The 26826-nt window shown below is 43.2% G+C and overlaps 1 protein-coding gene across 1 annotated transcript in view; it reads left to right on the top strand.

Annotated features, from left to right (window-relative positions):
- TENM4 (teneurin transmembrane protein 4) overlaps positions 1-26826 on the top strand; it is a 613887-nt gene that overhangs the window by 504585 nt on the left and 82476 nt on the right. Inside the window, exons 16-17 of the mRNA XM_006882894.1 lie at positions 957-1173; positions 21085-21204. Of these exons, the coding sequence (XP_006882956.1) occupies positions 957-1173; positions 21085-21204 (337 nt within the window). The remainder of the gene's footprint in view (positions 1-956; positions 1174-21084; positions 21205-26826) is intronic.

Below are 26826 nucleotides of genomic sequence, written 5' to 3'. Positions count from 1 at the left end.
GGGGGGGGAGGTGCGGGGAGAAGGGTGCAACAATGAATGAATGGAATTCCAAAATCTCTGTAGATGTTCATTGAAATGAAAAATAAACAAACTAGACTAAAAAAAAAAATTCACAAATGTAAGTGTAAAATTTGACGTTAAAATGTCTAGAAGAAAACTGGGAGCTCTGGTGGCCTAGTGGCAAGAATCTGCACTGCAGTGTTGAAGGCACACAGTTCAAGCTTCTTGGCTGGGCAGTCTCCTCCCGTGCAATTAACTGCCTCTAAAACCCCACTGATGGGTAACCTATGGGTCAGTTCCAACTCTACGGTACTCAACGACAACACAAGAAAACAGTAGAAAAATCTTTGTGACCTTGGATTAGGCAAAAGTTTCCTAGATAGAACACCAAAAGCACAATTCTTTTTAAAAAGTCCGTAAATTACACTACAAAATTAAAAGCTTCTGCTCTTTAAGGAGCTCTGGTGGTGTAGCCTGTACAAAACTGTGCCACTAACCCAAAGGTCATACCTGTCTGATGGTTCGAATCCACTGGTGTGCAATTTACAGCCTTGAAAAGCCATTGGAGAGTCAGCTAGGAGTCAGTTCTGGCTTGACAGCAATGAATTGAGCTGAGTCATAGATACTATCTCTTTAAATATGTATATATGTTGATAGATAGATGATAGATCGATATATAGATAGTAGATGCATACATACACATTCCTTTATCTGTCTCTCCTGTGAGACAAAGTATTCTGGGTTCAGATCTGAATCACTTCAACTTCCTCTGGGCCCAGCAAAGGCTCTGGCTTATACCAGGCACTTAATCCAGTCTTGTTTTGTTGGGTATTTTTGTTTTTGTTTGTTTTTTCCCCAGTAATTGGATTAACAGAGGAGAAGTTAGTCAAGGCATTCTTGACAGAAATGGCTCACTAAAGGTAACAATATAAACAACTGTTCTGTTGCCCCTTCAGATGGCCTGGTGGACTGCATGGACCCTGATTGCTGCCTCCAGCCCCTCTGCCATGTCAACCCCCTGTGCCTGGGCTCCCCCGACCCTCTGGACATCATCCAGGAGACACAGGCCCCAGTGTCCCAGCAGAACCTGCACTCCTTCTATGACCGCATCAAGTTCCTGGTGGGCAGGGACAGCACACACGTCATCCCTGGAGAGAACCCTTTTGATGGAGGGTGAGTTTGTGAACCTGGCTCTGACCTTGGCTCTGTGAAGGGGATCACCTGAAGGGTCAGGTTTGGGTGGGTGAGCAGGGAAGAAAGTCAAGAGGAAAGAATCCAAGGATCTTGATGGGATGATAGGCAGAGAAACAGCTCAGGGACCCACGTTTAGAAAGTACTTTCAAAAGCATGTGGAATTTTGATGAGGCAAGTTTTGCTGTTCCCCTGGGGTGATAGATAGAAAGAGTAAAAACTCAAAAGTCCAAGGGGAATCTTGGATCAATACACACTTTGCAGTCAGCTCTTATGGATCCTGTTGTCTCAAGATGAGCTGGAAGGCCCTGACACTGCTTACCCTCAGAGCTGGTGTCCAGAAGAGTTTGCTAGGCTAGAGGTGGGGTGCACCTACAGGCATCCCAAATCATATGCCCACACAGCCCTTCAGTTTTCAATTGTGTAGTTCACTGGACTATTCTCTACTTATGTCTACTATGGACCAGACCCTGGGCTACAATCACAGAGAGAAGTGAAACCCAGTCCCTGCGTGCTGACCACTCAGTATCCACTGGAAAAAAACAATAAGAGATCAGTTATGATGTGATAGGCCAGAAATATGTTCCCAGGGTGTTTTAGGACACAGAGGAGCAGCTCCTGGGTAAGAGGAAGGTCAAGGTAATTTATGAGCCAAGTCTTCAAGGTGAGAAATAGTAATCATGCAATGCAAGGCGGAGAGTGTTCCAGATGGAAGGAGGAGTTTACACAAAGACCCAGAGGCATGAAAGTACATGGAGCCAAGAGCTCTGGTCCCCAGATCAGGAGCTATAAAGTCGGAAGAGGTGTCCAATAAGGAGAACTTCTAATACTATTGTGTAATAATGTAGTGATGCTTGGCATATGCAGAGCTTTCTTTAAATTTCAACATAGCTTGATTCAGCAGTCACAGATTATGCCCCTTCTAGAGATTATGAGAGAACAGAGGTGACCAAGACTCGCACCCTGCCTTGAGGAGACAGTGGGAGTCGTGAGGAGAGATGGGGGAGAGGGTAAAGGATGCTTGTCTTCAAGTTTATTTGGAAAGAAAAATCTGCAAAACATGGTAAGTCATTGTGTCTGAGAGATGCTGAAGAGAGGAATTTGAGATGGCATTATCCATTTTATTTCATTTTATACTGAGGACTCAGGGTTTGGAGAGGTTATATCATCTGCTAATAATCACACTACAATGACAATCTCTTATTCCAGGCTGTTGTCGTACATACAATGCCTAACCGTATATTCATTGTAGACAGTTCTTTCTTTCACCTGTTCCAATGCAATGGTCATTATCTATCCACTCTTATCCTATTTTCCTATTTTAAAAAAAAATTTAAAAAATCACACTACAGAGAATTAATAGAAGTGGAAGTCAGCCCCCAGACCATTACTTATATATCTATCATCTTCACTTAAATTACGTACACTTTGAAAACCAGCACCATTCATCTCTCTAAATCCACAGTATTTGGGCCAGGACCTCAAATATTTTCTCTACAAAGAATGGACAACAGTATTTCCTAAAAGTTGAATGGAAACCTTCTTTTTTTGCCTAACCTTTTCTTAGGTCATTATATTTGTGTTTTCCCTAATCTAGATTCAGAAGAAACAGTCATCTATAATTGCTTAGTATCTCCAAAGAGATTCCCATGAAAAACAAGCACTAATGAGTGAAAACAGAAACTCAAGGCACCAATATGCCTTTTGCCTTAGCCCCCCTACTCAGTGTGCCCTGGTCTTGATCTGGCCCAGTAGGACAATGCTCACTTGCTTCGCTGGTCACCAAGTCAGTCACCAAGTTTGGCTTGCCTCCCTTATGTGAGAGTGTATACAGCACAATAGAAAATGCCCAATATTTGAATCCTGCCTTTTTCTCTGCCTAGCTGTGTATGAAGAAGCTCTGGTGGTCTAGTGGTAAGGAGTTAAACTGCCAACCCAAAGGCAAACAATCCACCAGTTGCTCTGCAGGATGGACAGTCTCCTCTCCTGCACTTTACAACCTCCGAAAATCTGCTGGCCTGTCAACTGTGAGTCAGTTCCAACTCAAAGCATCTAACCACAACAGCTGTGTGTGACCTCAAGGAAATAATCAAAGCTTTGTGTGTGTGCCGTTCATTCTAAAAGAGCAGTAGTAAGGATTGTTTCCTGAAAAGTTGAAGTACAGTTGCTTGGTGGTAGTTGGTAGTTGCCATCAAGTTGATTGTAGTCATGGTGACTCTGTAGGTATAGAGCAGAGCTTCCCATAGGATTGTAAAGCCTGATCTTTCAAAAGCAGACTGCCAGCCCTCCTGAGGTGTCTCTGGGTGGGTTTCAACCACTGACCTTGCACTTACTAGTTCAGCACTTAATCCTGTGGGCCACCCAGAGTCTATCAATGCTTGCTAGACAATCCAGCCTAAGACAACTTGCTAGTTGGTGGTGGTTATTATAGAGTGGGAATGAGCACAATCTTTGGAAGCTGATAGACCTAGAGTTAATTTTTAAAGCATACACACTCCAGCTCTGTGACCTTGGGGGAAATTCCTTCCTTTACCTGAGCTCCAATCCCATAGTAAGATTAGGCTAATAATGCCTACTTTGTAAAGTAGTCATTTTAAAAATCTATTTAAAGGCTCAACATAGTTCCCACCACACACACACACAAAAAAAAAAAATCCTGCTAATTACATAATGATGACTGTGATGGTGCTGGTGGTGGTAGTGATAACATTAGGAAAGATTCCAATTCTTTTGCTTATTTAAATTGAAACTTGAGACTAACCTGCCCTCTAGGAACATGCACCAGCCACTGAGAGAGGGGCCAAGTTTTAGATTGTCAAATTATTGCTGCAGGAAAGAAAAAGGCAGTATTTTTGCCAGTTGGCTTTTAACTGAAATCCTCACTAGAGAAGAATCTAGTGGCACTTCTCCAGAGTGTGGAATTCCTGACAGGCAGGCAGACCTGACTTGATGCCTGAATGTAACAAGGACAAGGCCAGGACATGGCACACAAAGCCCAACACCCTTCTGGGCCCCATATGCTGTACCAATTTGTAAAATGTGTCTGAGATTCTATTTAACAGCCTCCAAAAATTAGACCCAAAAGTATATCTGAGGCTAGCAAAGAAAGACCTCAGATGTTGCACCTTAATTCTGCAGGTTCCCAGCAGCTTATCAGAGTCAGGAGGCTGGAGGAAGAGGTATACCAGAACCTTAGCTGCCTGTACTCATGGGAAGAAGAGGAATTAAGAGTTAGGAATTAGAGATAAGTGGACCACCACTCAGTGGTGAAAGCCAGTAGGCCAATCGTCAGTGCCCAAGTTTCCCCAAGAATGTATTTCCTCAAAAGCTTAGCCCCATGTCTGGGACCAAGAAGTAGAGGGGTTCTCCAGAGCAACAAACCCCAAGGGTTGCATGGCTACCTTTTTCTTCTGTGCAGCATCCTAGCTTGTGCAGATACTGGAGCTGGGGCAGCTCAGAGAGGAGAATGAGCTGCTCAGAATGTGAGGACCCCAGACAAGAAGGATGGGTCTGCTGGAGGTAGATGGACTTGGAGTGAGGAAGGCCTCCAATAGGGGTCCTCTGTGATCAAACTGTGTCCACAATGTCCAGCACAAACCCCAATGCAGGGCAGGTGTTTAATGCTGGTCTAGTGAATACAGTGGCTCTAACTTGCTGCCACTGCTGTCTTTAACACAACATGAAAAAACCTACACTGGGACCAAGAGGCAGTCATCAGAACAGAGCAAAGAAACACTGCATGGTTCAAAATTGGGAAGGGCGTATGCCAGGGATGCATCCTGTCTCCATACCATTTCAACCTGTATGCAGAACAGATTATCTGGGAGGCTGGGCTCTATGAGGAGAAATGTGGGGTCAAGATTGGTGGAAGATCTATCAACAGTCTGCGATAGGCAGATGATACAACCCTGCTTGCTGAAACTGAGGAGAACCTGAAGCGTTTGCTGCAGAGGGTCAAGGACTGCAGCCTACAATATGGATTGAGGCTCAATGTCAAGAAGACAAAGATTCTCACCACTGGACCAATTGGCAGCATCAGGATGGATGGTGAAGAGATTGAGATTGTTCACAGCTTCAGTTTGCTTGGCTCCACAGTCAACACTCTCGGCACCAGCAGCCAGGAAATTAGAAGATGTATTACCATGGGAAAGTCTGCTGTTAGGGACCTCTCCAAAGTACTGAAGAGCAATGATGTCTTGCTGGAGACTAAGGTGCGTCTGATACAGGCCATGGTCTTTGCTAGCACTTGTTATGCATCAGAGAGTTGGACAATGACGAAGGAGGATAGAAGGAGAATTGATGCCTTTGAGCTGTGGTGCTGGAGAAGAGTATTGAGAGTATCATGGACTGCTAGGAAAACAAACAGATTCATCCTGGAAAGGGTCAAACCAGACTGCTCCTTGGAGGCAAGGATTCTAAGACTCCGTCTAATATACTTTGGCCATGTTGTAAGGAGGTCCTTGGAGAGGAACATCATGCTTGGTAGGGTGGAAGGACAGCACAGAAGGGGAAGGCCCCCTATGAGGTGGATTAATTCAGTGAATGGAGTAATTGAGATTGGTGTATCGGAGACAGTGCAATTGGCACAGGACAGAATAGAGTTTAGGGATGTTGTTCATAGGGTCGCTATGAGTCGCAAATGACTCGATGGCACATAACAACAACAACAAATGATAAAAACAACAGGGATGATTTCAGCAAGTCAAAATTAGCAAGGAACACAGCAAATGTAGGAGCTACATTCACCCAGGGAAGGTGATTGAAAACCATCTCTTTCCTGAGGTGGAGGTCTGGACTTGTCTGCCTAGTGGAACACTGGTCCTTCATTTAGAATCATGGACAGAAACTAGTGGAGGGTACCCACTATTGGGACTTGAGCAGGAGAGGAGGACTCACTGAATTCTAGCAACAAGAATAGGAACCAGGTTGTGGAGTTCAGGCTCAGACAGCAGGGACAGGGAAGGCAGCATGAAGGCATCACCTAAAAGCACTCTAAAGGTAGAGCCAATTCTGTTTCCCACTGTGTCTATATCTATTTTCTTGGGGAGAACTAGCCAGGTTTAACCTGGAGGAGGAGACAAAATACCTCAGTGAGTAATTATGGGTTGCTGGCAGTGGACAGGTTAGCTTGTTACAGCAAGAGATTCTGACAAAAGTGCTACCTCACAGCTATTTAAATACCAGCTCAGCATATGTCTGAGGACACTGTTGGTCAGAGAAGTAATGTGACATTGTCAAGTCTTGCTGTGTTCCTCTAAGCCTAGTAAGTTTTCTGCTCAGTCAGGAAAGGAGATGGAAATGAATGTGGACAGTCAGTTGTCAGAAAACGTTAAGCCAACGAGGAAAAACTGGTAGAGTCAGAGAGACTTTAGAAAAAGTACAGATGGATGCAGAGAGGCCAATCCTGTGGAGGGAAACAGAGCTTCCCTGAAAAAACAGTTTATTGAGTACAGACCCAACACCTACTCTGTACCAGAGATGCTGGAGAAAAAAATACACCTGTCTAGTGCTTCCGTTGGAAGGAGACGCACTGCCCAGAGGCCTGTGATTCAGCTGTTCCATGGGAGAAAGATGGACAATCCCCTGCCATGTGATTTTACAGCCTCTGGAAACCCACTGCAAAGTCAGCCAGGAGTCGTTCTGACTCAACAGTACACAGCACACATACCCCATTACTTTCACGGGAGGGTTTTAGGGGTCTCTTATCTTGTCATTGAACTAATGCCTTTTTTGAGGGATCAACAGAATAACCACTGAAATGAAGCTTTTGTTCAGTTGCTGAATTTCAGCTAAATACTTGAAGAGAAGTAGAGACTTAAATGACCTAAGAGTTGAGTGCAGGGATCGTCACCACCCCTATAACCACAAATCGTCTCCCTGAACACCAGGAAATGGTAGTGAACTACATCTTATGCATCCTTGATTCACCAGGATCCAACTTTGTACTTGGATCAGAATTGTTCTTGTTAGTGTCCATCAAGTTGGTTCAGAATTAGTGTTGTTAGGGGCCATCGAGTTCTGACTCATGTTCGGTTTGCTGTTGTTGTTGTTATTATGTCCCATCAAGTTGCTTGTGACTCATAGCGACCCTATGTACAACATCCCTGATCTCTGCTCTGTCCTGTGCCAATCGCACCATCTCCGATACACCCGTCCCAATTACCCCAGTCACTGAACCAATCCACCTCATAGGGGTCCTTCCCCTCTGTGCTGTCCTTCCACTCTACCAAGCATGATGTCCCTCTCCAAGGACATGTCTCTCCTTGCAACAAGTCCAAAGTATGTTAGACAGAGCCTTAGAATCTTTGCTTTCAAGGAGCAGCCCGGTTTGACCCTTTCCAGGATGAATCTGTTTTCCTAGCAGTCCATGGTACCCTCAATACTCTTCTCCAGCACCACAGCTCAAAGGCATCAATTTTCCTTCCATCCTCCTTAGTCATTGTCCAACTCTCTGATGCATAACAAGTGATAGCAAAGATCATGGCCTGTTAGGTGCCATCAATTGTCTGTGACTCATAGCAACCCAGTGAACAAGAGATCTGAACCTTGCCCTGTCCTGTACCATCTCCCAAATCTCATCATTACAGTCACTGTGTCAGTGCATCTTGCTGAGGGTCTTTCTCCCTTTCTCTGACCCTCCACCTTTCCTAGCCTGATGTCCTTCTCCAAGGACTGCTCCCTCCTCACAACTTGCCCAAAGTATATGAGACCAAGTTTCCCCATCCTAGCCTCTATGGAGCAGCCTCATTTCACTTCCTCCAAGACAGACTTCCTTGTTCTTTTTGGCAGTCCACGGACTAGTCAATGTTCTTTTCCAGCATCACATTTCAGGCATTGATTCTTCATCAACTTTGAGATGCACAGAAAGTAATTGAAAACATAATGTACATAACAAGTAGTAGTTTGGGTCAGACATAACTTAGTCTTTAAGCTGACTCATAGCAACCCTATCTGTATATAACAGAACAAAGCCTTTCCTGGCCTAAGGTCTCCTCACAATTGTTTGAGCCCATTATTGCAGCTATCATTTCACCTCTATCTTTTGTGGGTCTTCCTCTTTTTCATTGGCACCATATCTTGGTTTAGTGGTAAGGAATTGTACTGACACACAGTTTGAATCCACCAACTGTTCCGCAGGAGAAAGATGTGCAGTTTTCTGCCATCTGACTTGTTGTTAAGTGCCATCGAGTTGTAGACGACTCATAGCGACCCTATGAACAAAAGACCTGAAGACTTGTATAAGCTTCATCATTTCTCCATGTTCATAGAGTTTCCAGAGGCAAGTTATTTTGAAAGTGGATGCCACTCCTGCTTCTAAGCATGTTTTACTTGGGAACTTCCACCCAACACTGTCCACTATGGGTAACCATTATCCATTTGACACATCAGAGTCCTTTGCCATCATCATAGCAACCATGAGTTACCTCTGCACAGCAAGTTGACAGACCAGTGCTATACTGCTTATAAGAATGTTTGACCAAAAACAATTAAAACCAGGCCTGAGGACCACAGATTAAAATCACCCACCTTTGGCTTGGTAGTCCACTAGGCTAACGGAGCTCTCTCGCTGTTGTTTTTGTTAAGTGCCATTGAGTCCTACTGAAGAGTCAGTTATGGGTTGGTTCTGACTAGATAGTATTCAGCAACAACATAACTTACCAAGCATGATGTCCTTCTCCATGACAAGAATAGTAGATATTTGCTGTTGAAAATGCATAAATGGTGATAAGCTTACAGGTCACAACAAAGTAGTGGGTCATGAATTCAACTTAGTGAATCATAACTATCCTTTTTTTTTAATAAGGAGAGTTAAGTGGAAAATATCAGTGTAACATTACAAAACCTCATTGTTGTTGAGTCACAGCTGACTAATAGCTGACCCTCTTATGGGTTTTCAGAAGCGGAAAGTCACATGGGAAAAGACTGCCCATCTTTCTCCCAAGTGGAGCTGGTGGATTTGAACCTCATGCCTTTGAGTTGGCAGCACAGCTCCTTACCCACTAGGCCACTGGGGAGCTTCTCAACATTATAAAAAGGATATGCATAGTACACATTTACTTCATGAAACTTATTTCAACCATACATTTGTGTACAGCATGTGTGTATGGTACAAAATAAGCTGAATTATTGTTGTGGGTTAAATAGCATTTTTAAAGGACATTCTAGACCAAGGAGTCAAAATGACCATCAGCATGACTATGAGAATAATCAGAATGGAGAGAATTCTAATATGACTTGATTATGTGGGACCAAATTGAGCTGTCAACTCCCATGCCTCTGAAAATCCACTGAGTCAGTTCTGACCCAAAGGCACTCAGTAACAACTGAGTATTATTATGGTGATAGTGCTTTACAAATCAGAAGTCAGGAAAAGAGCACTAACATTTGGAATCAAGGTGGTCTTCTGAAGTCTAGAGTGCATGAGCATGACAAACAGAAGGGGCAGGTGGGCCAAGGACAAGCACAGGGGACTTCAAGGTGGTTTCAAGGCAAGAACTCAGAAAAGCTGAACCCTCCGTTGGTCACAAGCCACGTGAGAGCATTTCATCCCAGTCAGAACTTAAAATCAGCTATGAGGAATAGTAAAGTCACCTCAGTGCTACAGAACTCTTCAGGATTTCTTTGAGACTCTTTATTAAAGCATAGAGTTTCCAGGAATCTTGAAAGCAAGAGTTGGCATGAGGAGAAAAAAATAGCGAAGAGGGAGAAATGATCATGTATGCAATATCATTTTTTTAGTAGGCACTTGCCATCTGCAAGGCGGAACAGTAATGGAAACACATTTGCTCACTTCACCCGCAGGCCCACCCGAGTCCGTAGACGGTTTCAGTTAGCCTAAGAGAGGCCAAGCACTAGAGACCATCTAATGGAGTTCAAATAAACACCAACTTCCTGACAGCTGGCCTCCGAGCAAATTTATTATTGAATTATACTCCTGCGTTTTAAGAACAAGCTGAGCTGACAGGCTACCCCATCAGTTTGGGGGGGAGCAGTAAGAAAGACAATGATGAATTACCCTGATGGAAGATGGAAGAAGGTAAAGATCCCACTTCCTCCCAAACGTCAGCCAGTATATATTATTCATGTGGGTTGGTTTTTTTAAAAAAAAGAAAAAAATCCCTCCCCACATAGAAATGAATGTTTATGACGATAAAGCAACGAGGTAAATTCAGTTCAGAATGCAGGGAGCAGCTTCTCACATCATTCTGATGAGCACCTAACAACTCCCCCTCTGTCACTTGATCATCCCTTTATTGATTTCAAAAATGAATTACGGTCTCTGTTTGCTTTGTAGCTTACACCCATTCCTACTTGTCCATCACAGGAAGCATTAGCAGAGGATGTTGTGGGAAAGCAGAAAAGCAACTCAGGGTTTACAGCAGGGGAACATTGACTCACGTGCCAGTAGCTGAGTGACTTTGGGCATAAGAGCCTCATCCGTATTGTGGCTTCACTGATTCGCACCCAGCCAGCGGACTGTGGTGGCCTGGTGTTTAAAGAATTGGCCTGCCAACCCAAAGGCTCTCACTTTGCTCCTCAGCAAAAAGATGGAAATCTTCCTGTGCAATTTCCAACCTCGGAACACCTGTGAGATGGTCAGCTATGAGTCAGTTCTGACTTGATAGCACTTATCAACCACCACCTTTCCAGACGATTGGAAAGACTGAATGAGACAAAAATACCCAGAAGTCTAATGATTGGCACCTAATACACATTCGGTAGTAACATCTATCTTTGTTACCAAGTGATGCTAAAACAGGAATATCTTGGGTGGATAGCTTTAATGAACAGAAATTTATTCCCACTGTTTACGAGGCTAGAAGTCCAAATTCACAATGCTAGGTGTTGTTGTTGGTGCTATATACCATCGAGTAGGAACTGACCCATGGCTGACCCTCCTCTGGGTTTTCAGAGGCAGTAAAATCACACAAGAGGATATTTCCATTTTTCTTCCACAAAGCCGCTGGTGGATTCAAACTGTGTATCTTTGCATTGACAGTGCAATGCCTTACCACTAAGCCACCAGAGCACCCTGCAAGCCCTAAGGGTGTGCTCTCTCTATGAATGCTCTGAGAAAAAATCTTCATGTCTTTTCAGCTTCTGGTCCTTGGCTCCCTGGGGATCTTCATGTGGCATGCCATCTCACGAACTCCATCTCCACTTGTTTTCATTGCTTGCTCAATCTGCTATTTTTATAGTTCAAGGAAGATTGATTTAAGACATACCCTTTGCTAGTCCTGCTTCATTAATATACCAAAGAAAACCCTTTCCCAATAAGATTATAATCACAGGTACAGGGATCCAGATTTACAGCACATATGTTGGAGATGCAGTCCAATACATAGCAAAACATTTTTAAATGTTTCTTAAGAATTAACATTTTAATTCACCTTGGACCATATGACATAGGGACCTTATCATTCTTGTTTTGCAGCTATGAAATCTGATGCACAAAAGTCTTAAACTGGGTAAACTAATAAGACTTTTGAATAGCAGAGCCAGAATTTAAAGCTAGCTCAAATGCTGAGCCTCTGTCTTCCCTTGTTATTGGGTGTTTTAACTACCATCGAGTTGATCTCTAGCTGATACTCACCCCATTGTTGTTATTGTTGTTGTTGTTGTGAACTGAAGAGTTGGAACCAACACATAGCTGACCCTCCAGCGAGTTTTCAGAGGCAGTTAATTGCACGGGAGGAGACTGACCATCCTTCTCCCGCAGACCAGCTGGTAGCCTTGAGCTGCGTGCCTTCAAGATGACTGCAGCACAGCGTTTTGCCTCTAGGCTACCAGAGCACGTAGTCACCCCATACACAATAGGATGAAATGTGGCCCTGTATTCCACCACCTTCCCCAAGACTGGATATGGATCAGAACATGTGATCCACTCACTGCCCATCTTTCTCCCCCAATGAGGTGGTGGATTCAAACCTCAGGCCTTCAGGATTGCAGCATAGTTTCTTACAATTAGGGCACCAGAGCTCTCTCTGTGAGGATTTTCAGAAGTAGATCTCCAGTCCTTTCTTCCTATTCCATCTTGGTCTGGAACCCACTCAGAATGGTAACAACACAACAGCCTCCACTGACAGACGAAGGTGGCTGTGTAGGAGATACTTGGGCAGTAGTTAAACCCAGGCCTCCATCAGGGAAGGCAAGGATTCTGTCACTGAACCACCACTGTCCTTTTGTCTTTCCTAGTACAACCTTCATGTTCTGGTCTCAGACACTTCTGTTTATAAATCCATATAGCATGGCGGTGCTATTCTTACCATTCTGACTAGTTCTGTACCACATAATAAAAATCCTATGTGTAAGATGGTTGGCTCCAGAGTCAGGCAAACGAGGTTTAAATTCCAGCCCTGCCTCCTGTCATCTGTGTGACCTTGGGCAAATCTCTTAATCTCTGTGCTTCACTTTCCTCATCTGTCAAAAGAATATAATAACACTTACTTCATAGGGATGTTATGAAAATTAAAGGAGACCTAAAACCCTTAGGTATCTGGCAGTAAGCGCTCTGTCAGTGTTAACAGCCATGATTACTAATGGTGTTTGTGTTTTGTATTAGCAACAGAATTAGTATTTGTGAATCTTTACTCTTTTTATGAGAAATGGGCAAGAAATGAGATGCATCAGTGTCGTTAAGTAATTGATACAAAATCTCTAGTATTAAAGCATGAAAGAGGCAAATGAGCCCTATGCAGAGGAAGCAGTCAGTTCAGCAAGTAAATGGCAGAGGAGGTGGACCTGATGGGAAAGATCTGGAGGAATGGGGAGGAGAGACCTGCTAGGCTGAGGAAGCAGCAGAGACAAAAGCAGGGAGTTGTGAAGATTAAGAGAAAGGATGTGAGAAGTATCATGTGAACATGGCTGAGCACAAAGGAGACTGGCAAAAGGGACTTTGAGTCACAGAGATAGGCAATTGTCAGGCCCTGCAGGGCCTCATATACCAATCTAGAGGTCATACTTTATGTGGACACCATGGGATGCAAAAACAAAAACAAAAAAAAAAGAAAAAGAAAAAAAAACACCCCAAAACAACACAAACCAATGACTGCAGAGCTCCACGTTGCTGGTGCCATGGTACTAAAAGAGCAGCAACAAGGGTAAAGGTTGGAGAGCTGGAAATCTTAGCTTTGCAAGACTCAAGAGAAGATCTGATTCAACTCCCTGCCTTCCAATAAGTCAGGAATATTAAACGTTAAGTGATTAGATTTATCAAGTTGAATTGGTTGTGGCCTTAGGCCTTTGAATGACATACATATTAAACATAGGAAGAGCATCAAAATAAGTTATAGACCATGAAGCACAAAAGGGAGTTGGCTGTTATGTATGGTAATACACTGTGTATTAGCGTTTATTTCATAAAAAGCTGGTAAGAGAGAGCTACAGATCAGCTTGCGCAGCCATCTGGAGAGACGGCACTGAAAACGAAGGAGCTGACAATGTCAGGCTCTGACCAGGAAACCTGACAGCCTGGGAAGTGAGGCTTCTCATTTGTGCCCAGGTGAAAAGATCTAAGACTTTGGATGAATTGTAATAGATGCTCAAAAAATAAGCATTCCGTGAGCGATTGAATTATCAGAAAATGGTTTAAAGGTTTGTTAAAATGGGCCATATAAATCAGTTTAAAGTCTAAAAGGCAAAGGAGTGATTTACATAACAAGTAGTAGCACAGAGTAGCAAATCATGTAAAGCCGTGAAAGGCTAGAGTCGTCATTTGCCACCTAGATTCCAAAATGATTATTCCAGTCTCCCAAATGCCAACTTCATTAGCTATTTGTCTTTTAATAGCAGAAAACTGCAGCTTTATATCCTTCACCTTCTTTATCTGCTTGTGTACATTGAATAATCTAAAATTTCTGGCATGACTTTTTTGTTTGTTTCCAAAACACATGTGGTCTAGGTGCGGAGGTTATGCAATCAAAGCAAAGCAGTCAAGCTCACGTTGAGGCTGAGGGAATCCTCCAGTCATGGAATGCAGTTGGAGGTGACCCACAGGAAAGGCCTAGCCCTTCCAACCCCAGGTTCTCTAAAACCATAGCCCTGTCAAGATCAAGTAGCTAAGTTCTCTGACACGGCCCCTCACCTTCAGTTACACAGATGCACATCAGTTCGTCAGTCATTCAGTCCATAAGTGAATAGGCACATTCTCTATGTGATACGTTCAAATTCCAGGGCAAACACCTGTTTTGGAGGAGGTGGGTTTTGGTTTTTTTTTCTGCCCATCCAGTAACACAAGTCAATGAACATGTCTGCTCTGGTCAGTCAAAGGGCTACAGCAATAAGGAAAATGAGACTCCTGTTTCCAAGAACTTCACGGACTGCTGAGGTCAAAGGATTATCCCAGAAGTGAGAGAGCACTTGGAGGATATGCAGAGGCAGCCCGGAGGGGTGAGAGTGGTGGATGCGGCTTGATGAAAATTCTAGCTGGGCCCTGCAGGGCAGGCAGGTCCTTTTTAAGCAGACAGGATGGATGGAAATTCAGGTCCTTTTTAAGCAGACAGGATGGATGGAAATTCTCGGATGGCAAGGTCTATTCAGAGATGAGTATAACCTTTACATGAACTCCATTAAAAGCGCCACCAGAAGCTCTACTGGAGAAGGCGGGACAATCTCCTCCTGTACCAGTCAGATCCAATTTGACAGTTACACACACAAAAAAATAATAAATTAAAATTTGTTAAATTAAAAAAAAAAGGTTCTAAAACCACCTATAGTAGTTCCATAAGCTGGAGCTGGTAGCACCAGATTAAAACTATTAAAATTCTTCATTTTTTTGGAAATTGGAACATACTGGGTTCCATTTCATGTCAAGTTGGAAAAACCTTCAACCTACATTTATTTTCAATTTTAATCATTTTACTTTTTAAATTTTGCATATGATTTTTTAAACTGTTTTTCATTTGATCATCCCTTTTTAAATTTTTTTAATACTTTAATAAAAGGTTACAGAAAACTTGGATTTCATTCATGTCGCATATTTTCCTCTCTCCCCTCACTCCCAGTACACTTTGCTATGCACCTCTTATTATGGACTGTTGTCATGCAAATAATAAAACCTACAGTTGATGAAAGTGCAGCAGTCCAGAGAGGTAAGATTATACAGTCAGTTAGTAGCAGGGTTAGAATTAGAACTCTGGCTCCTTGACCAAAGTTTGTATCAACACATCGCTACTTACTCCTCTCTGAATGACTTGCGGTTGCCCTTTTCTACATTTGATTCCGTTTTAAGTGGCCTTTCTCTCCTCTCATGATCCTAAAGCCTGATCTCTGTCCTCGGGAGGCAGGCAGGCAGATCTTCCCTCACTGGCATCAGTAGAGGCACCTCAGTCAGGCCCTGAGTGTGTAGTTGGTCTAAGGCCAGTGTGTTTGACACCCCCCTTGGCCTGGCACAAGTGCTCCTTCCTGGCAGAGTGTACTCAGTCTAATTGCTTGTTTTGTATCCCAGCTGCCTGACATATGCCAAACCCATGTGTTGACTCACTGGTGTCAGAAAACTACACTAGGGTATTTCTCATTGGCTTTTGTGAGCCAGCAATTAGAGACTATAACTGAATGCATTTCTAGAACTCCAACACTTAGCACAGAGCATGCCTCATAGGAGGTGCCCAATTTGTTGTATTTAATTAGAGAGAATTTTTGTAACATACCAGAAAGAGTAAGGACCTGAAAGACCAACCTCTGTTTGCTCAACCAATTGAGCTCCTTGCTATGTGACCTTGAGCAGGTCTCTCATCTCTGAACTTCATTTACTTCATCACTTTTTTATTCAGTAAAAACTCAGGGATTAATAGCCCATGTTGTGGTATTGTTGTTGTTGTTGTTGTTATAATTATATGTAACGAGTCATTTCCAACTCATGGCTGATCTTCCAGGACAGAGTACATATGGTATATATATATGGTTTCCAAGATTGTAATGTTTATATTATGTTCAGTATGCTTCAGAAAATAGGACAATGACTAAGGATGACAGAAGAATAGATGCATTCGAGTTGTGGTGCTGGAGAAGAGTCTTGTACATATCATGGACTGCCAAGAAAACCTCTTGGAGAGGGTGAAACCTAGTCTTTTTCTCGGAGGCTAGGATTTTGAAGCTCTGTCTCACTTACTTTGGGCACGTGGCCAGGAGAGATTGGTCCTTGGAGAAGGACATCATGCTCAAAAGGGTGGATGGACAACACAGGAGAAGGAGACCATGGCTGAGATGGATTGACATAGTAACTGGAGTGATGGGAGTTAGTGTGCCAGAATTAGTGAGACTGGCTCAGGACATGGAAGGGTTCAGAGCTTCTGTACATATAGGGTTGCTATGCATTACAGGCGACTCAACCAATAACATTCTATGACAGGTTTGGAAGCAGGAGTGTCATCTACTTCCTAAACAGCATGCCTCTGGAAATTCTTTAAAGTTTGATAAATGTCAATAGTTGTAAAGGGGCTTCAGACCTTTTGTTCATAGAGTCACTATGAGACACGTTTGACTTGAAGACAATCAACAACAACAATATTTATGGAGCAGATCACCATGTCTTTTCTGTTAGCAGGGTGTTTAACCATTGTACCATGAGGGTATCTTTCAGGCTTACTTGCAGTCCTAAAAGGAATTCCCCTGCAGTTGAGTTGAGCCACTCTGAAATGTGACGTTGGCTCTGCTCTGACTGGCATGTAACTATGTAAAATATAAGTTTAAGAAGAGCATTAAGAATTGTATGGTGGCCTCCATAATGAAGAGACACTCATAATGTGTGTGGAGGACCCCAGAAGAGAAGGTGATTAATGCTGCCAGGAGGAGTTGGGGACAACCTCATGGACATTGATGACAGCTTGGATGGGACTCTGAGGATGAGTAAAAGACAACACTCAACACTCCCTTATAGTAGGACATATAAAGGAAATAAAAATGCATGACCAGTCTGGCTGATAAGAGGATAATATGAGCCAGCTACGAAGCCACGTTGGAGACAGTGATCCATTTCTCCATTTTCCTGGGTTCCCTACAAGACCATCTTCCATTATGGAATTTTAAAAGGTGGTAACCATTTCTGTATCACATTCCCTGCACTGGACAAATGTTTGCCTTAGTTTGGGGTCATTGATCCAGTAAGTGTTGTCATTGATCCGGGAGTTATCCTCAACCAGCTCATAAGTTCTAACCGTTAAATGCTTAGGAACCTTACAAACCAAATGTTAAGCACAATCATTATTTTAAAATTAAGTTTCTAAAATTATAATTGTTTCAATTTTATTAAAGGCAAAGGTAACAGATATAAAAAAACTCATCACATCCTATTTAATTTAATTTACTGTATTTCACAATTATCTTTGTTCTTGAGATGTATTTAGGACTGTGGCAAGCTACTTCCATAAAGATTTATAGTTATACTCTGTCTTATAGGGTCACCATAAGCCATAATTCAACTCAAGGGCAGCGTTTGGGCGTTTATTGTATCTCTGTAGTGGAAATATTATATAATGATTTGCGTCACATTGTCGTTAGGTGCTATTGAGTTGATTCTGGCTCATTACACCACACAACAGAATAAAACCCTACCCAGTCCCATGCTACCCTCACAGAAATAGGAAAGCATTACAGTAAACAAATTAAGGCTGTTTATCTTTTCTTTTTTAGAAATGCAAAAATAGTTGTTAAACATTCACCAGCACACCACTGGAAGCATCCATTAAATCAGTGAATAAGAGAAGAAAACACTGGGTAACCCAGCACTCCCATCTTTTCAAACCTCCCAGGACAAAGCATCTGGCAGGAGACACTTCTCAGAGGCCTCCACAGAGCAGACTTCCCCTCTGCCTTGTCCCATGAAAGCCTGTATGTCTGTTAAACCAGGCTTTCTTGGCAACTTAAAGTCATGGCTGGACAGAAGGAAAATGGAAGTGTTTTTCTCCAGAACTTGATTCCTGAGCCAAAAGCCTGTTTTGGCAAGAGGCCTCAATGGCCTGCAGGGGTACAAAGAGTCAACTTAATCTTCTCCAGAACCCAAAGCAATCCACAGGAGCCTGGGCTAAAATTACATCTGCCCTGGCTTGCTGAAGTGGAGGCTACATGATAGCTGAGCAGTGCTGATGTAGTGTTTCCCAATTATCAGGAAATCCCCAAGGAGCAATAAATCAGAGGAGGCTGTCCCACATGTGTTTGGGGGGCAGCAGCCAGGGCAGCCCCAAAAAGGAAAGCTTCCCCAGAGGGCTGGTTATTGTCCAGGCAAAATCTAAAGGCACATATGTCAGGAGAAGGCTGGCTAGTAGCCAGCACCAGGAGAATGAGATCTGTTAGTAATTCTCCAGAAGGACAAAGTTCCAGCAATAAGAAATTCAATTTTCCTCCATTAAAGAAAGCATCTCTCAGTACCATCTGAATACAATTGCTGGAATAAATCTTTCCCATTAGCAGAGAGATAATTTCACATAAATATATTGGGAGACCTTCAGAGCAGGACTGAGAGTCTTTGCTTAGCCTCACCCGCTTAACTTGTTTGCCATGTAATTGCATTTAGACCAAGGGCCTCGGAAGGAAACCACTGACTGAATTAGCATTAACCAGATTGTGTGTAGTGAGGTGAGGCGGGGTGGGGGGGCTGGGGGTGAAGAGCCCAGTGCATTGTGGGTACTTGTTCTTGCCTTCTGAAAGGACAAGCTGACACTGGTGAGACCAGCTGCTTACAAGCCTGGTGTTAATTGCTTTTCTCGTCAAACAGAGAAAAGTTTATCACTCTGGGAAGGTAGAAATGTGAGTACCAAATAAAGCAGGGGCTGAGTTAGAGATCCATTTTTTATTTAAATCCATGGGCTCACCAGGCGAGAAAAAAGACTTCTGAACCAAAGTGAGTGGAGAAAGTTGTCAGAACAATAGAACATACATTTCCATTTCACATGTGTCCTGCCAACAAGAACTTTCTCTCAAATGTCCCAATCCCTTTGGGCTTTGACTCCACGAGCTCCTTCCTGTCCACTGACTGCCAGTGGTAAGCAGAGCACTGGGCTTTTGAGGCCCCAGTTCAAGGTCTGGTTCTGCCACTACTTCCATGTGTGATATTGGACAAATGATATAACCTCTATGAACCACAGTGTCCTCCTTAGAACACAGGAGGGATCCTTTAATTGAAATCACCCTGATGGGAAAAGAGGGTTCTATATCTATGTCATTTAGAACAGATGGTATTTTCCCCCATCTCAGCATCCTTTTAAAATGTGCTAAACAGGTTCCATTTATGAAATATTTTTTAAATGTCATTGTAGGTATTTCTAATTGTCCTTACTTACTTACTTACTTACTTACTTACTTACTTACTTACTTACTTACTTACTTACTTACTTATTCAATCCATTATTTTTTAAACAAAGACATAGGACTTGTTATGCATGGTCTATGTAGTTTGGACATATTATCAAGAGAGACCAGTCCCTGAAGAAGGACTTCATGCTTGGTAACATGGGAGTCAGCCAAAAAAGAGGAAAACCCTCTACAAGATGAGACTGGCCCAGTGGGTCAGGTATAGAAACTACAGTGAGGGTGGCATAAGACCAGGAAGTATTTCTCCTAGTGTACTTAGGATTGCTATGAGTTGGAGTCCTCTCGACAGCACCTATCAACGTCAATGTGTTGTGGAGAGGAGAAAACAAACTTGACCATAGATCAAAGAGCTCACAATCTAGTGAGAAGAAACGCGTGTATGGTGTGTGATGGGATGTTATGGTGTTGGTTACCTTTAGGGGGACAGAGTGGTTAGCTCTGATTAGGAGGATCAAGAGACGTTCCTAAAAGTTCAGCATTCGAGTTTGAGTTTTAAGGAATAAAATGTTGGGAGAGGGATCCAAGAATGTCATTCTAGGCAGATGGAAGAACACTGCACAGGTATATTTACACAAAATTTTAGACTGGCAAGTTTGGCAAAACAAAAGTTTGGTTTGTCTAGCATACAGAGGTAAACAAAAGGGGGCTTTTAAGTAGGGCTAGAGGTAACAGGTTCCAGTACTCACTCTTCTGACTCTTTCCTACTTCTAATGCCAGATGGAGCTCTGGGTTTTAGTGGCAAGGAATTGTGCAGCTAGGGCAAAGGTCTGTTGTTCAAATCTACCAGCTGCTATGCAGAAGAACCACGGGAAATCTCCTCACATGCAATTAGCTGCCTCTGAAAATCCTCTGGAGAGTTAGCTGTTAGGTTGGTCCTGATTCGGCGATATAAAACAACAACAAGCAACAAAGCCAGATGAAAGGAAGTATCCTCTACTTCTTCAAGTGAAACCATTAGAGACAACAAAAGCCACTGCTGTATAGAGAACTTACTTTGTACCAGGATGAAAACATAAACTTTCATAAAGCAAGTTCAGAGAACTAGCAAGTGTCAGAGCTAGGATTTGAACCAAGATCACCTGACTCTAAAATCCACCTGCATGGTGTACTGCTTTCTGAAATCTGCTTTATCTCCTTGTTATAAAATAGTAGCTCTTGTTGCTGTGTACTGTGGAGTTGTGACTGACCCATCATTGACCTTCCAGCAGGTTTTCAGAGAATCAGTTCACCACACAGGAGGAGATTGCCTGTCCTCCCGTGGAGTGGCTCGTGGCCTCGAACCACATGCCTTCAGAGTTGCAGCCCAGCTTCTTGCCACTAGGCCACCAGTTCTCCCTAATAATATAATATTCTTAGAAAATAACCTTGAAAACACCACTTATCAGTAGTTCTCTAGAAGGATCATTGTATCTCAATTTGTGGTGATATATTTAAAATATTATTGTTTATCTTGATTAAATAGAATAAGCCTTTGGATGCAAGATGTGCCACAACCTGCTGTGTATCTTCTGATCTCACGGGATTCCCTGCTAAGCAGGCTCTGAGCAGGAAAGATAGATGATGTTCCTCTCTCTTCTTTTTCCACAGGCACGCATGTGTCATTCGTGGTCAGGTGATGACATCAGATGGAACCCCACTGGTTGGCGTAAACATCAGTTTCGTCAATAACCCTCTCTTTGGGTACACAATCAGCAGGCAAGATGGCAGGTAGGAGACTTTTTATGCACTACAGAAAGGGACGGTTCTGCTCTTCTGCACCTTCTTGCAGTCTTGCTACTGGGAAAAAAAAGCATTTATCTTGGTTTGGGGGAGCTCTGGTGGTAGTCCATAGTGAGTTCTGCTGATAACCCGAAAGCTGTACATCTGCCCACCAGCCACGCTGCAGAGAAAGGGGAACACTCTCCTCCTGTGATTTACAGCCTTGGAAACCCAAGGGAGGGTTGTTAAAAGTCAAAACAGACTCAAAAACAGTGAGTTTGAGGTTTGGTGTTGTGGGCTGTTTTGTGTGAGCTTTTTTGTTTGTGGGGGGTCTTAGGGGGCTTTTTGAGTCTTCGTTTCAGAGGACCTACCTACAATATTCATCTCTGCACCTCCTTAGTTGTATAGCCCTTTATGTGACTGCGTCCTAAATCCTTTTGACTTCTATCTATAGATTGGAAAGTATTTTTCTCATTTGGTTCACAGAATAAGCACAAGGTACCTTAGACATATCATTCTGGCTTATTATTCCATGGTGGCAAAAAGCTGTGCTGCAATCATGAAGGCACACAGTTCAAGGCCACCAGCTGCTCCACTGGAGAAGGATAGGCCATCTCTGCCTGTTCAATTAACTGCCTCTGAAAACCCACCGGAGGGTCAGCTATGGTTTGGTTCCCTCAACGGTACACAACACATCATATCACATAATCACATAATCACACAAACCACTTTCCACAGACTAGGCTGCTCCCAGTGTCTCCGCTCCTGTTCCAGGGTTTCCATCTTGCAACCTGTGGGTGTATGAAAGTGACTGTTAGCCTGATACTGGATGATGACAGAATTCAGATGTTTAATTCCTCTGAGAATTCTCAGTAGAATGAAGGAAAGCTTCCTTAATCACCCCAGATTTCTGATTAGCTAGTGATGTATTCTTGACCAAACTTCCTCACCTCCTAAGCCTCAATTTATTCACGTGTTAAATGGTTCTAATAGTCTCTCTTGGACTTAATGGTGAGAACTAGGTAATGTGGTAGTTGAGGAAGAACTTTCACATAGTAGGTGTTTAATAACTTTTCATTCGCTGCCTTTCTCTGATCCTTTCAGGTGTCTGACACATTGTAAGAATATAATAAGCATTCAATTTTTTATTAAAATTACAAATTAGTCTGTCAAGAGAAGGTAGTAGCTGTAGTGCAGAGACAAGGAGAACTTTCTTGCGAAAAGGGGGTGAGGAAGGTGGAATATTTAGGCTGTCAGTGGTGACAAGTCCTCTATTTTTAATAAAATCGAGTGGTGGCGGTCCATCTGGTTAAATGTTGGCCCATAAGGTTGATTTTCACTCCGTGTTGGAAATTAAGCTCCAGGCTGATTGATTTTAGCACCTCTTTAATCCAATATCAGATGTGAACATGGCCCGGCCGAGGTGATAATGAAGTCGAGGCTCATCTGTTTGTAGACATGTGTACCTCTTAGAGAGGGTTGGCAAGTTTCACAAAGGGAGCCCTCTCCCCACCCCTCCTCTCAACACCATGTGACTATGGAAGGGGCAAGCTGGAAGAGCTCGGTGGCCAGTCCTCAGTGTTTAGCTCTCCTGGCCAATCCACTGCTCTCTGACTGCACTGCTCATGCTCTGTCCCAGTGAGCACCTCAATACAGACTTTCACTGGGCATCTACTTTATTTGGCTCTCTGGTTATACTGTCTTTTCTATCTTCCAGTACTCGGTTGCCTGCTTTACGGACATGGCAGATGTGCACACCAGAGGCAACAAGTAGTCTGACTGCATTACTGCCTGCTGCACAACAATCATAAAAAAAGGAGACCTTCATTTTTTGTCATGAAACTTACCAGTCATTCATGCAATGGCAAACCATTAGTTCTTAAGCCCTACTCAGTTTGGTTAGATTGAATCCGTAAAACTCACCAGGGTCTGGCATAAACTTAGTATCCCTGAGAAAAGTTGACTATTTGAAACATCCAGGCTTTGATTTCTCCCATGTTTCTGTTGCTCTTTAAGAATGTTAGGAATCCTTGGAGGACCATATAAGCCATCTCTTTCCTATGTGAGCTTACTAAATGATTTTGCTACAAGTTAGAGCTGGAGTTTGAGAACAGTTCTTATCAATACATTATGTTGTTGTTGTTATGTGCCATCAAGTTAGAACCGACTCATAGCTGACCCTCCAGTGGCAGTAAATCATATAGGAAGAGATTTTCCATCTTTCTCCTGTGCCTTTGAGATTACAGTGTGGCTTCTTACCACTAGGTCACCCCAACTGGACGTAGCTTAAAATATGGGAAAGACAATGCTTGTGTTTTTAGTATCTGAAGACCATTATTTGTTAGATGTGAACGTGCAGTATCCTGCTTACTTCCCTCTTTGTCTTCCATAACTGACTTTTTTCTCAACTTTCATACACTAGAAGAAATGAAAGATTATATACATACTCTGGAGACAACAGGATATGTACACAAGTTTATGGGCTGTGTCTAATTCTTCTTTGTTTTCCTCACTCTTCATTGCAAACATTGGGATTCTCAGCCTCCTCTAGCATGCCATATTCCCACCTAGCCTACTGCAAACATACACACACACGCGCGTACACACAAACAGGCTGAAATACCATCCTTAAGTCTTAACAGGCTCATAAACGGAACACAGCAGCAGAGCAGAGAGCCACAGATCATTAAAAAGATGGAAAATGGAACTTATGCAAAAGAATTCAAATAATAACATACAAGAGAAGCAGTTCAGGCTTGCTGAATTAAAAAATGGTATTATATAGAGCCTGCTGCCCAGGGAATGTGTGGAGCCCTGTGATTTTCCCATTTGTTATCTCCTCTATCTAATTAGTAACATTGCCAAGTGATTGAAATAACCAGCTTCATTTTCTAGAGGAGGCCGTGGAGGCTGAGGGGTGTGAACTAACTCACCTGTGGTGTGAAGAGCCAGGCTCAGACTGGCCCTCGGCTCTTTGGGCTTCATGGGAGAACCAGAGCCCCTCTGGGGTTAGATCCACATCCTTATATACAGCAAAGCTTTCCCCTCCAGATCAGCAGGCCTGGCCCCGACTCACTAAATCCTAATTCTTGGCAAGACCAGCTGCCCCAGCTTGCTCACAGCTTTGAGAATGCCTTCATGTTTGTACCCCTCTGTCCCGACTTGGGCCCTCATGTAGCGAAGCCATGAAGCAGACCAAAATTCTGGTTGACAGTTCAATCAAATGCTCTGTCAAAAAAAAAAATCTGTCAAAGCACAGATGCTGTTTGGTTCTGTGACAGAAAAGTTGTTCTCTGGGTGTTTCCCCGTGCCATGGATTTCTCTTGGAAAGTCAAAACTTGAACTCTTGTTTTAAAATAAACAACTTCTCTGGTGCTACCTGCTGGAAAGAGTAGAGGGTCAGCAATAGAGGAAGACCATCAACGAGATGGATTGGCACAGGAACTGTAATTGACTTGTGAATGGCAGGATCGTAGCCTCCTAGGATAAACTTGGTTTTACCCTCTCCAAGACAGACTTAATTTGTTTTCTTGGTGGTCCATGGTTTGTTCAGTACTCTTCTCCAGCACCACAAAAACTGGAAGGCATCAATTCTTATTCTGTCAGCCTCAGTCATTAACCAGCTGCCTGATGCGTAGCAAGTAATTGCGAAGACCATGGCCTGAATCAGGCACACCTTAGTCTCTAGCTCCATCTCACATATTGTGGGCACCTGGCCAGGAGGGACCAGTCCTTGGAGAAGGGCACCATGCTCAGAAGGATGGAGGGACAGCACAGGAGAGGATGACCCCAGATAAGATGGATTAATAGAGTAACCGGGGTAATGAGGGTTGGTGTGTCAGAGTCCGTGAGACTGGCTCAGCATAGGGCAGGGTTCAGAGCTGCTGTACACAGGATCACTATGGGTCACACGCAACTTGATGGCCCATAACAACAACAGTGCAAGATAGGGCAGGGATTGGATCTGTTTGTTCATTAGAATGTATAAATGGTAGTTGACTTATTGGTACTTAACGAGAACTGGTGCTACTTTATCCTTACTAAAGAATGAAGAAGCCTGTCTCCCACTTCCAAAGTGCAGGCTCTGAATGAGGGACGAACAGACCAAACAGATGAAGAGGTCCTACATAGGATAGAAAAGAAAAGTCGGCCTTTAGAGCCTGGGAACTTGAATTTGGGGATGTCATCTCATAGAAGCAAGATCTGGCACCAGAACAGGAACAGTGCAAAATTCTTGCAGCTTTTTTAGAGGAAAGAAGGGCCAACTGGAGCAATCTACCTAATCCTACCAGATGGTTTATGATGGATAAAGTTCAAGGCCTGCATCAAAATCTCCAAAACCAGCTGCACTGGAGAAAATGGAGCTGACGTGAAGGACAGCGAAAGCACGCAGAGATTGAAAGGTTCAGTAAGCGATCAGTTCAGAAGACATTAGCAGTGTCCCTCTTGCCTCCGTTCTCAAAACTTTGAGCCCTCAAGCTCTAACTCAGCTGTGTCCTGGGGAAATGGAAAGGAATCAGGCAATGTCCCTGTGCCAGAATGAGTCCTTTACCAAGCAATGAGATGTGGGCTCTAGGAAGGAGGGTATATGGTGTGGTGGGAGCCCTGGGGAAGGACAGTTGTGATCAAGGGAGGTGTGATAAGGAGGTAAAGCTTGAGTTTGTTTCATTTTTGGTTTTTGATAGCTGAGGAGATACCATCTGGGAAAGCAAGGTGGGCACAGGCTTGGAAAACTCACTCTAAAAGTAACAGCTACAAATATTTTTACCAAAGAGATGCCTTGTCCAGGGGCAGAAAGGTGGGCAGGATCACCATTTCCTGGCCCTGAAATACTGTCAAAGTGTAGAGGAAGCAGACTAGTTTGAAGCCCAGAGGATAGAATCAGATCCTGGGGATATAGGAATTTAATAAGACGAACACAAGCTTAAGTGTGAGAATCAGCAAGGCTCTTCAGATCTAACCAGAGATGAATCAATCCTTTGTACATCACTGGAGGTGAGGAAGTATGAGCTGAGTGGCTACTTGTTGGTAATTTTTGTAGAAGCCTCAAATTAGGTCAGGTTATTGTTTCATTTCTTTACAGCCATTCAACAGTTATTCAATTTTAAACATGATTTCTTTGGGTTTGTGGAAAAGGGAATAGGACACACATTTGTGGCTTGAGATCTTGTTGCACACTGAACATATAGTCTTCAGTAGCGGTCATGTGTGTTGACCTGCCAGATGAGCGGTGTACCTACCTTGGTAACTATCCTTTTCTCATTCTCTATAACTTGAGTTCATCTGGATCTGAACATGTGGCTGTGAAACTCGAGTGTGAGACTCTCTATGGGTCTGGGAAGCGTTAAAATTGGGTGTTTAAACATGGACTCACTGTCCCAGGTTTGGATGAGTGCACACCTTGCTAGGTTTGTCTGTAGGGCATGGGAGTTTTAAGATACCTGAATGCAAAACAGAGCTCCTGGTTGGTGGCTGGGTTCAGAAGATGTTGGAGGGTGAGGCAAGCCTAAGATTTACACTTTACAAGAGGCTCAAAGCATATCATGTAGGATGGAGTGGGTCCTCAAAACTCCATCACAAAGCAAACCAATTTGGCATCATTTCAGACAGAACTAGAAAGTCAGGTTGCTG

The sequence above is a fragment of the Elephantulus edwardii genome, unplaced genomic scaffold, assembly GCF_000299155.1.
Source record: "Elephantulus edwardii isolate Elephantulus edwardi_28Jun2011 unplaced genomic scaffold, EleEdw1.0 scaffold00025, whole genome shotgun sequence".
In the NCBI taxonomy this organism is placed as follows: domain Eukaryota; kingdom Metazoa; phylum Chordata; class Mammalia; order Macroscelidea; family Macroscelididae; genus Elephantulus; species Elephantulus edwardii.
This window is presented reverse-complemented; position numbering and strand designations above follow the sequence as displayed.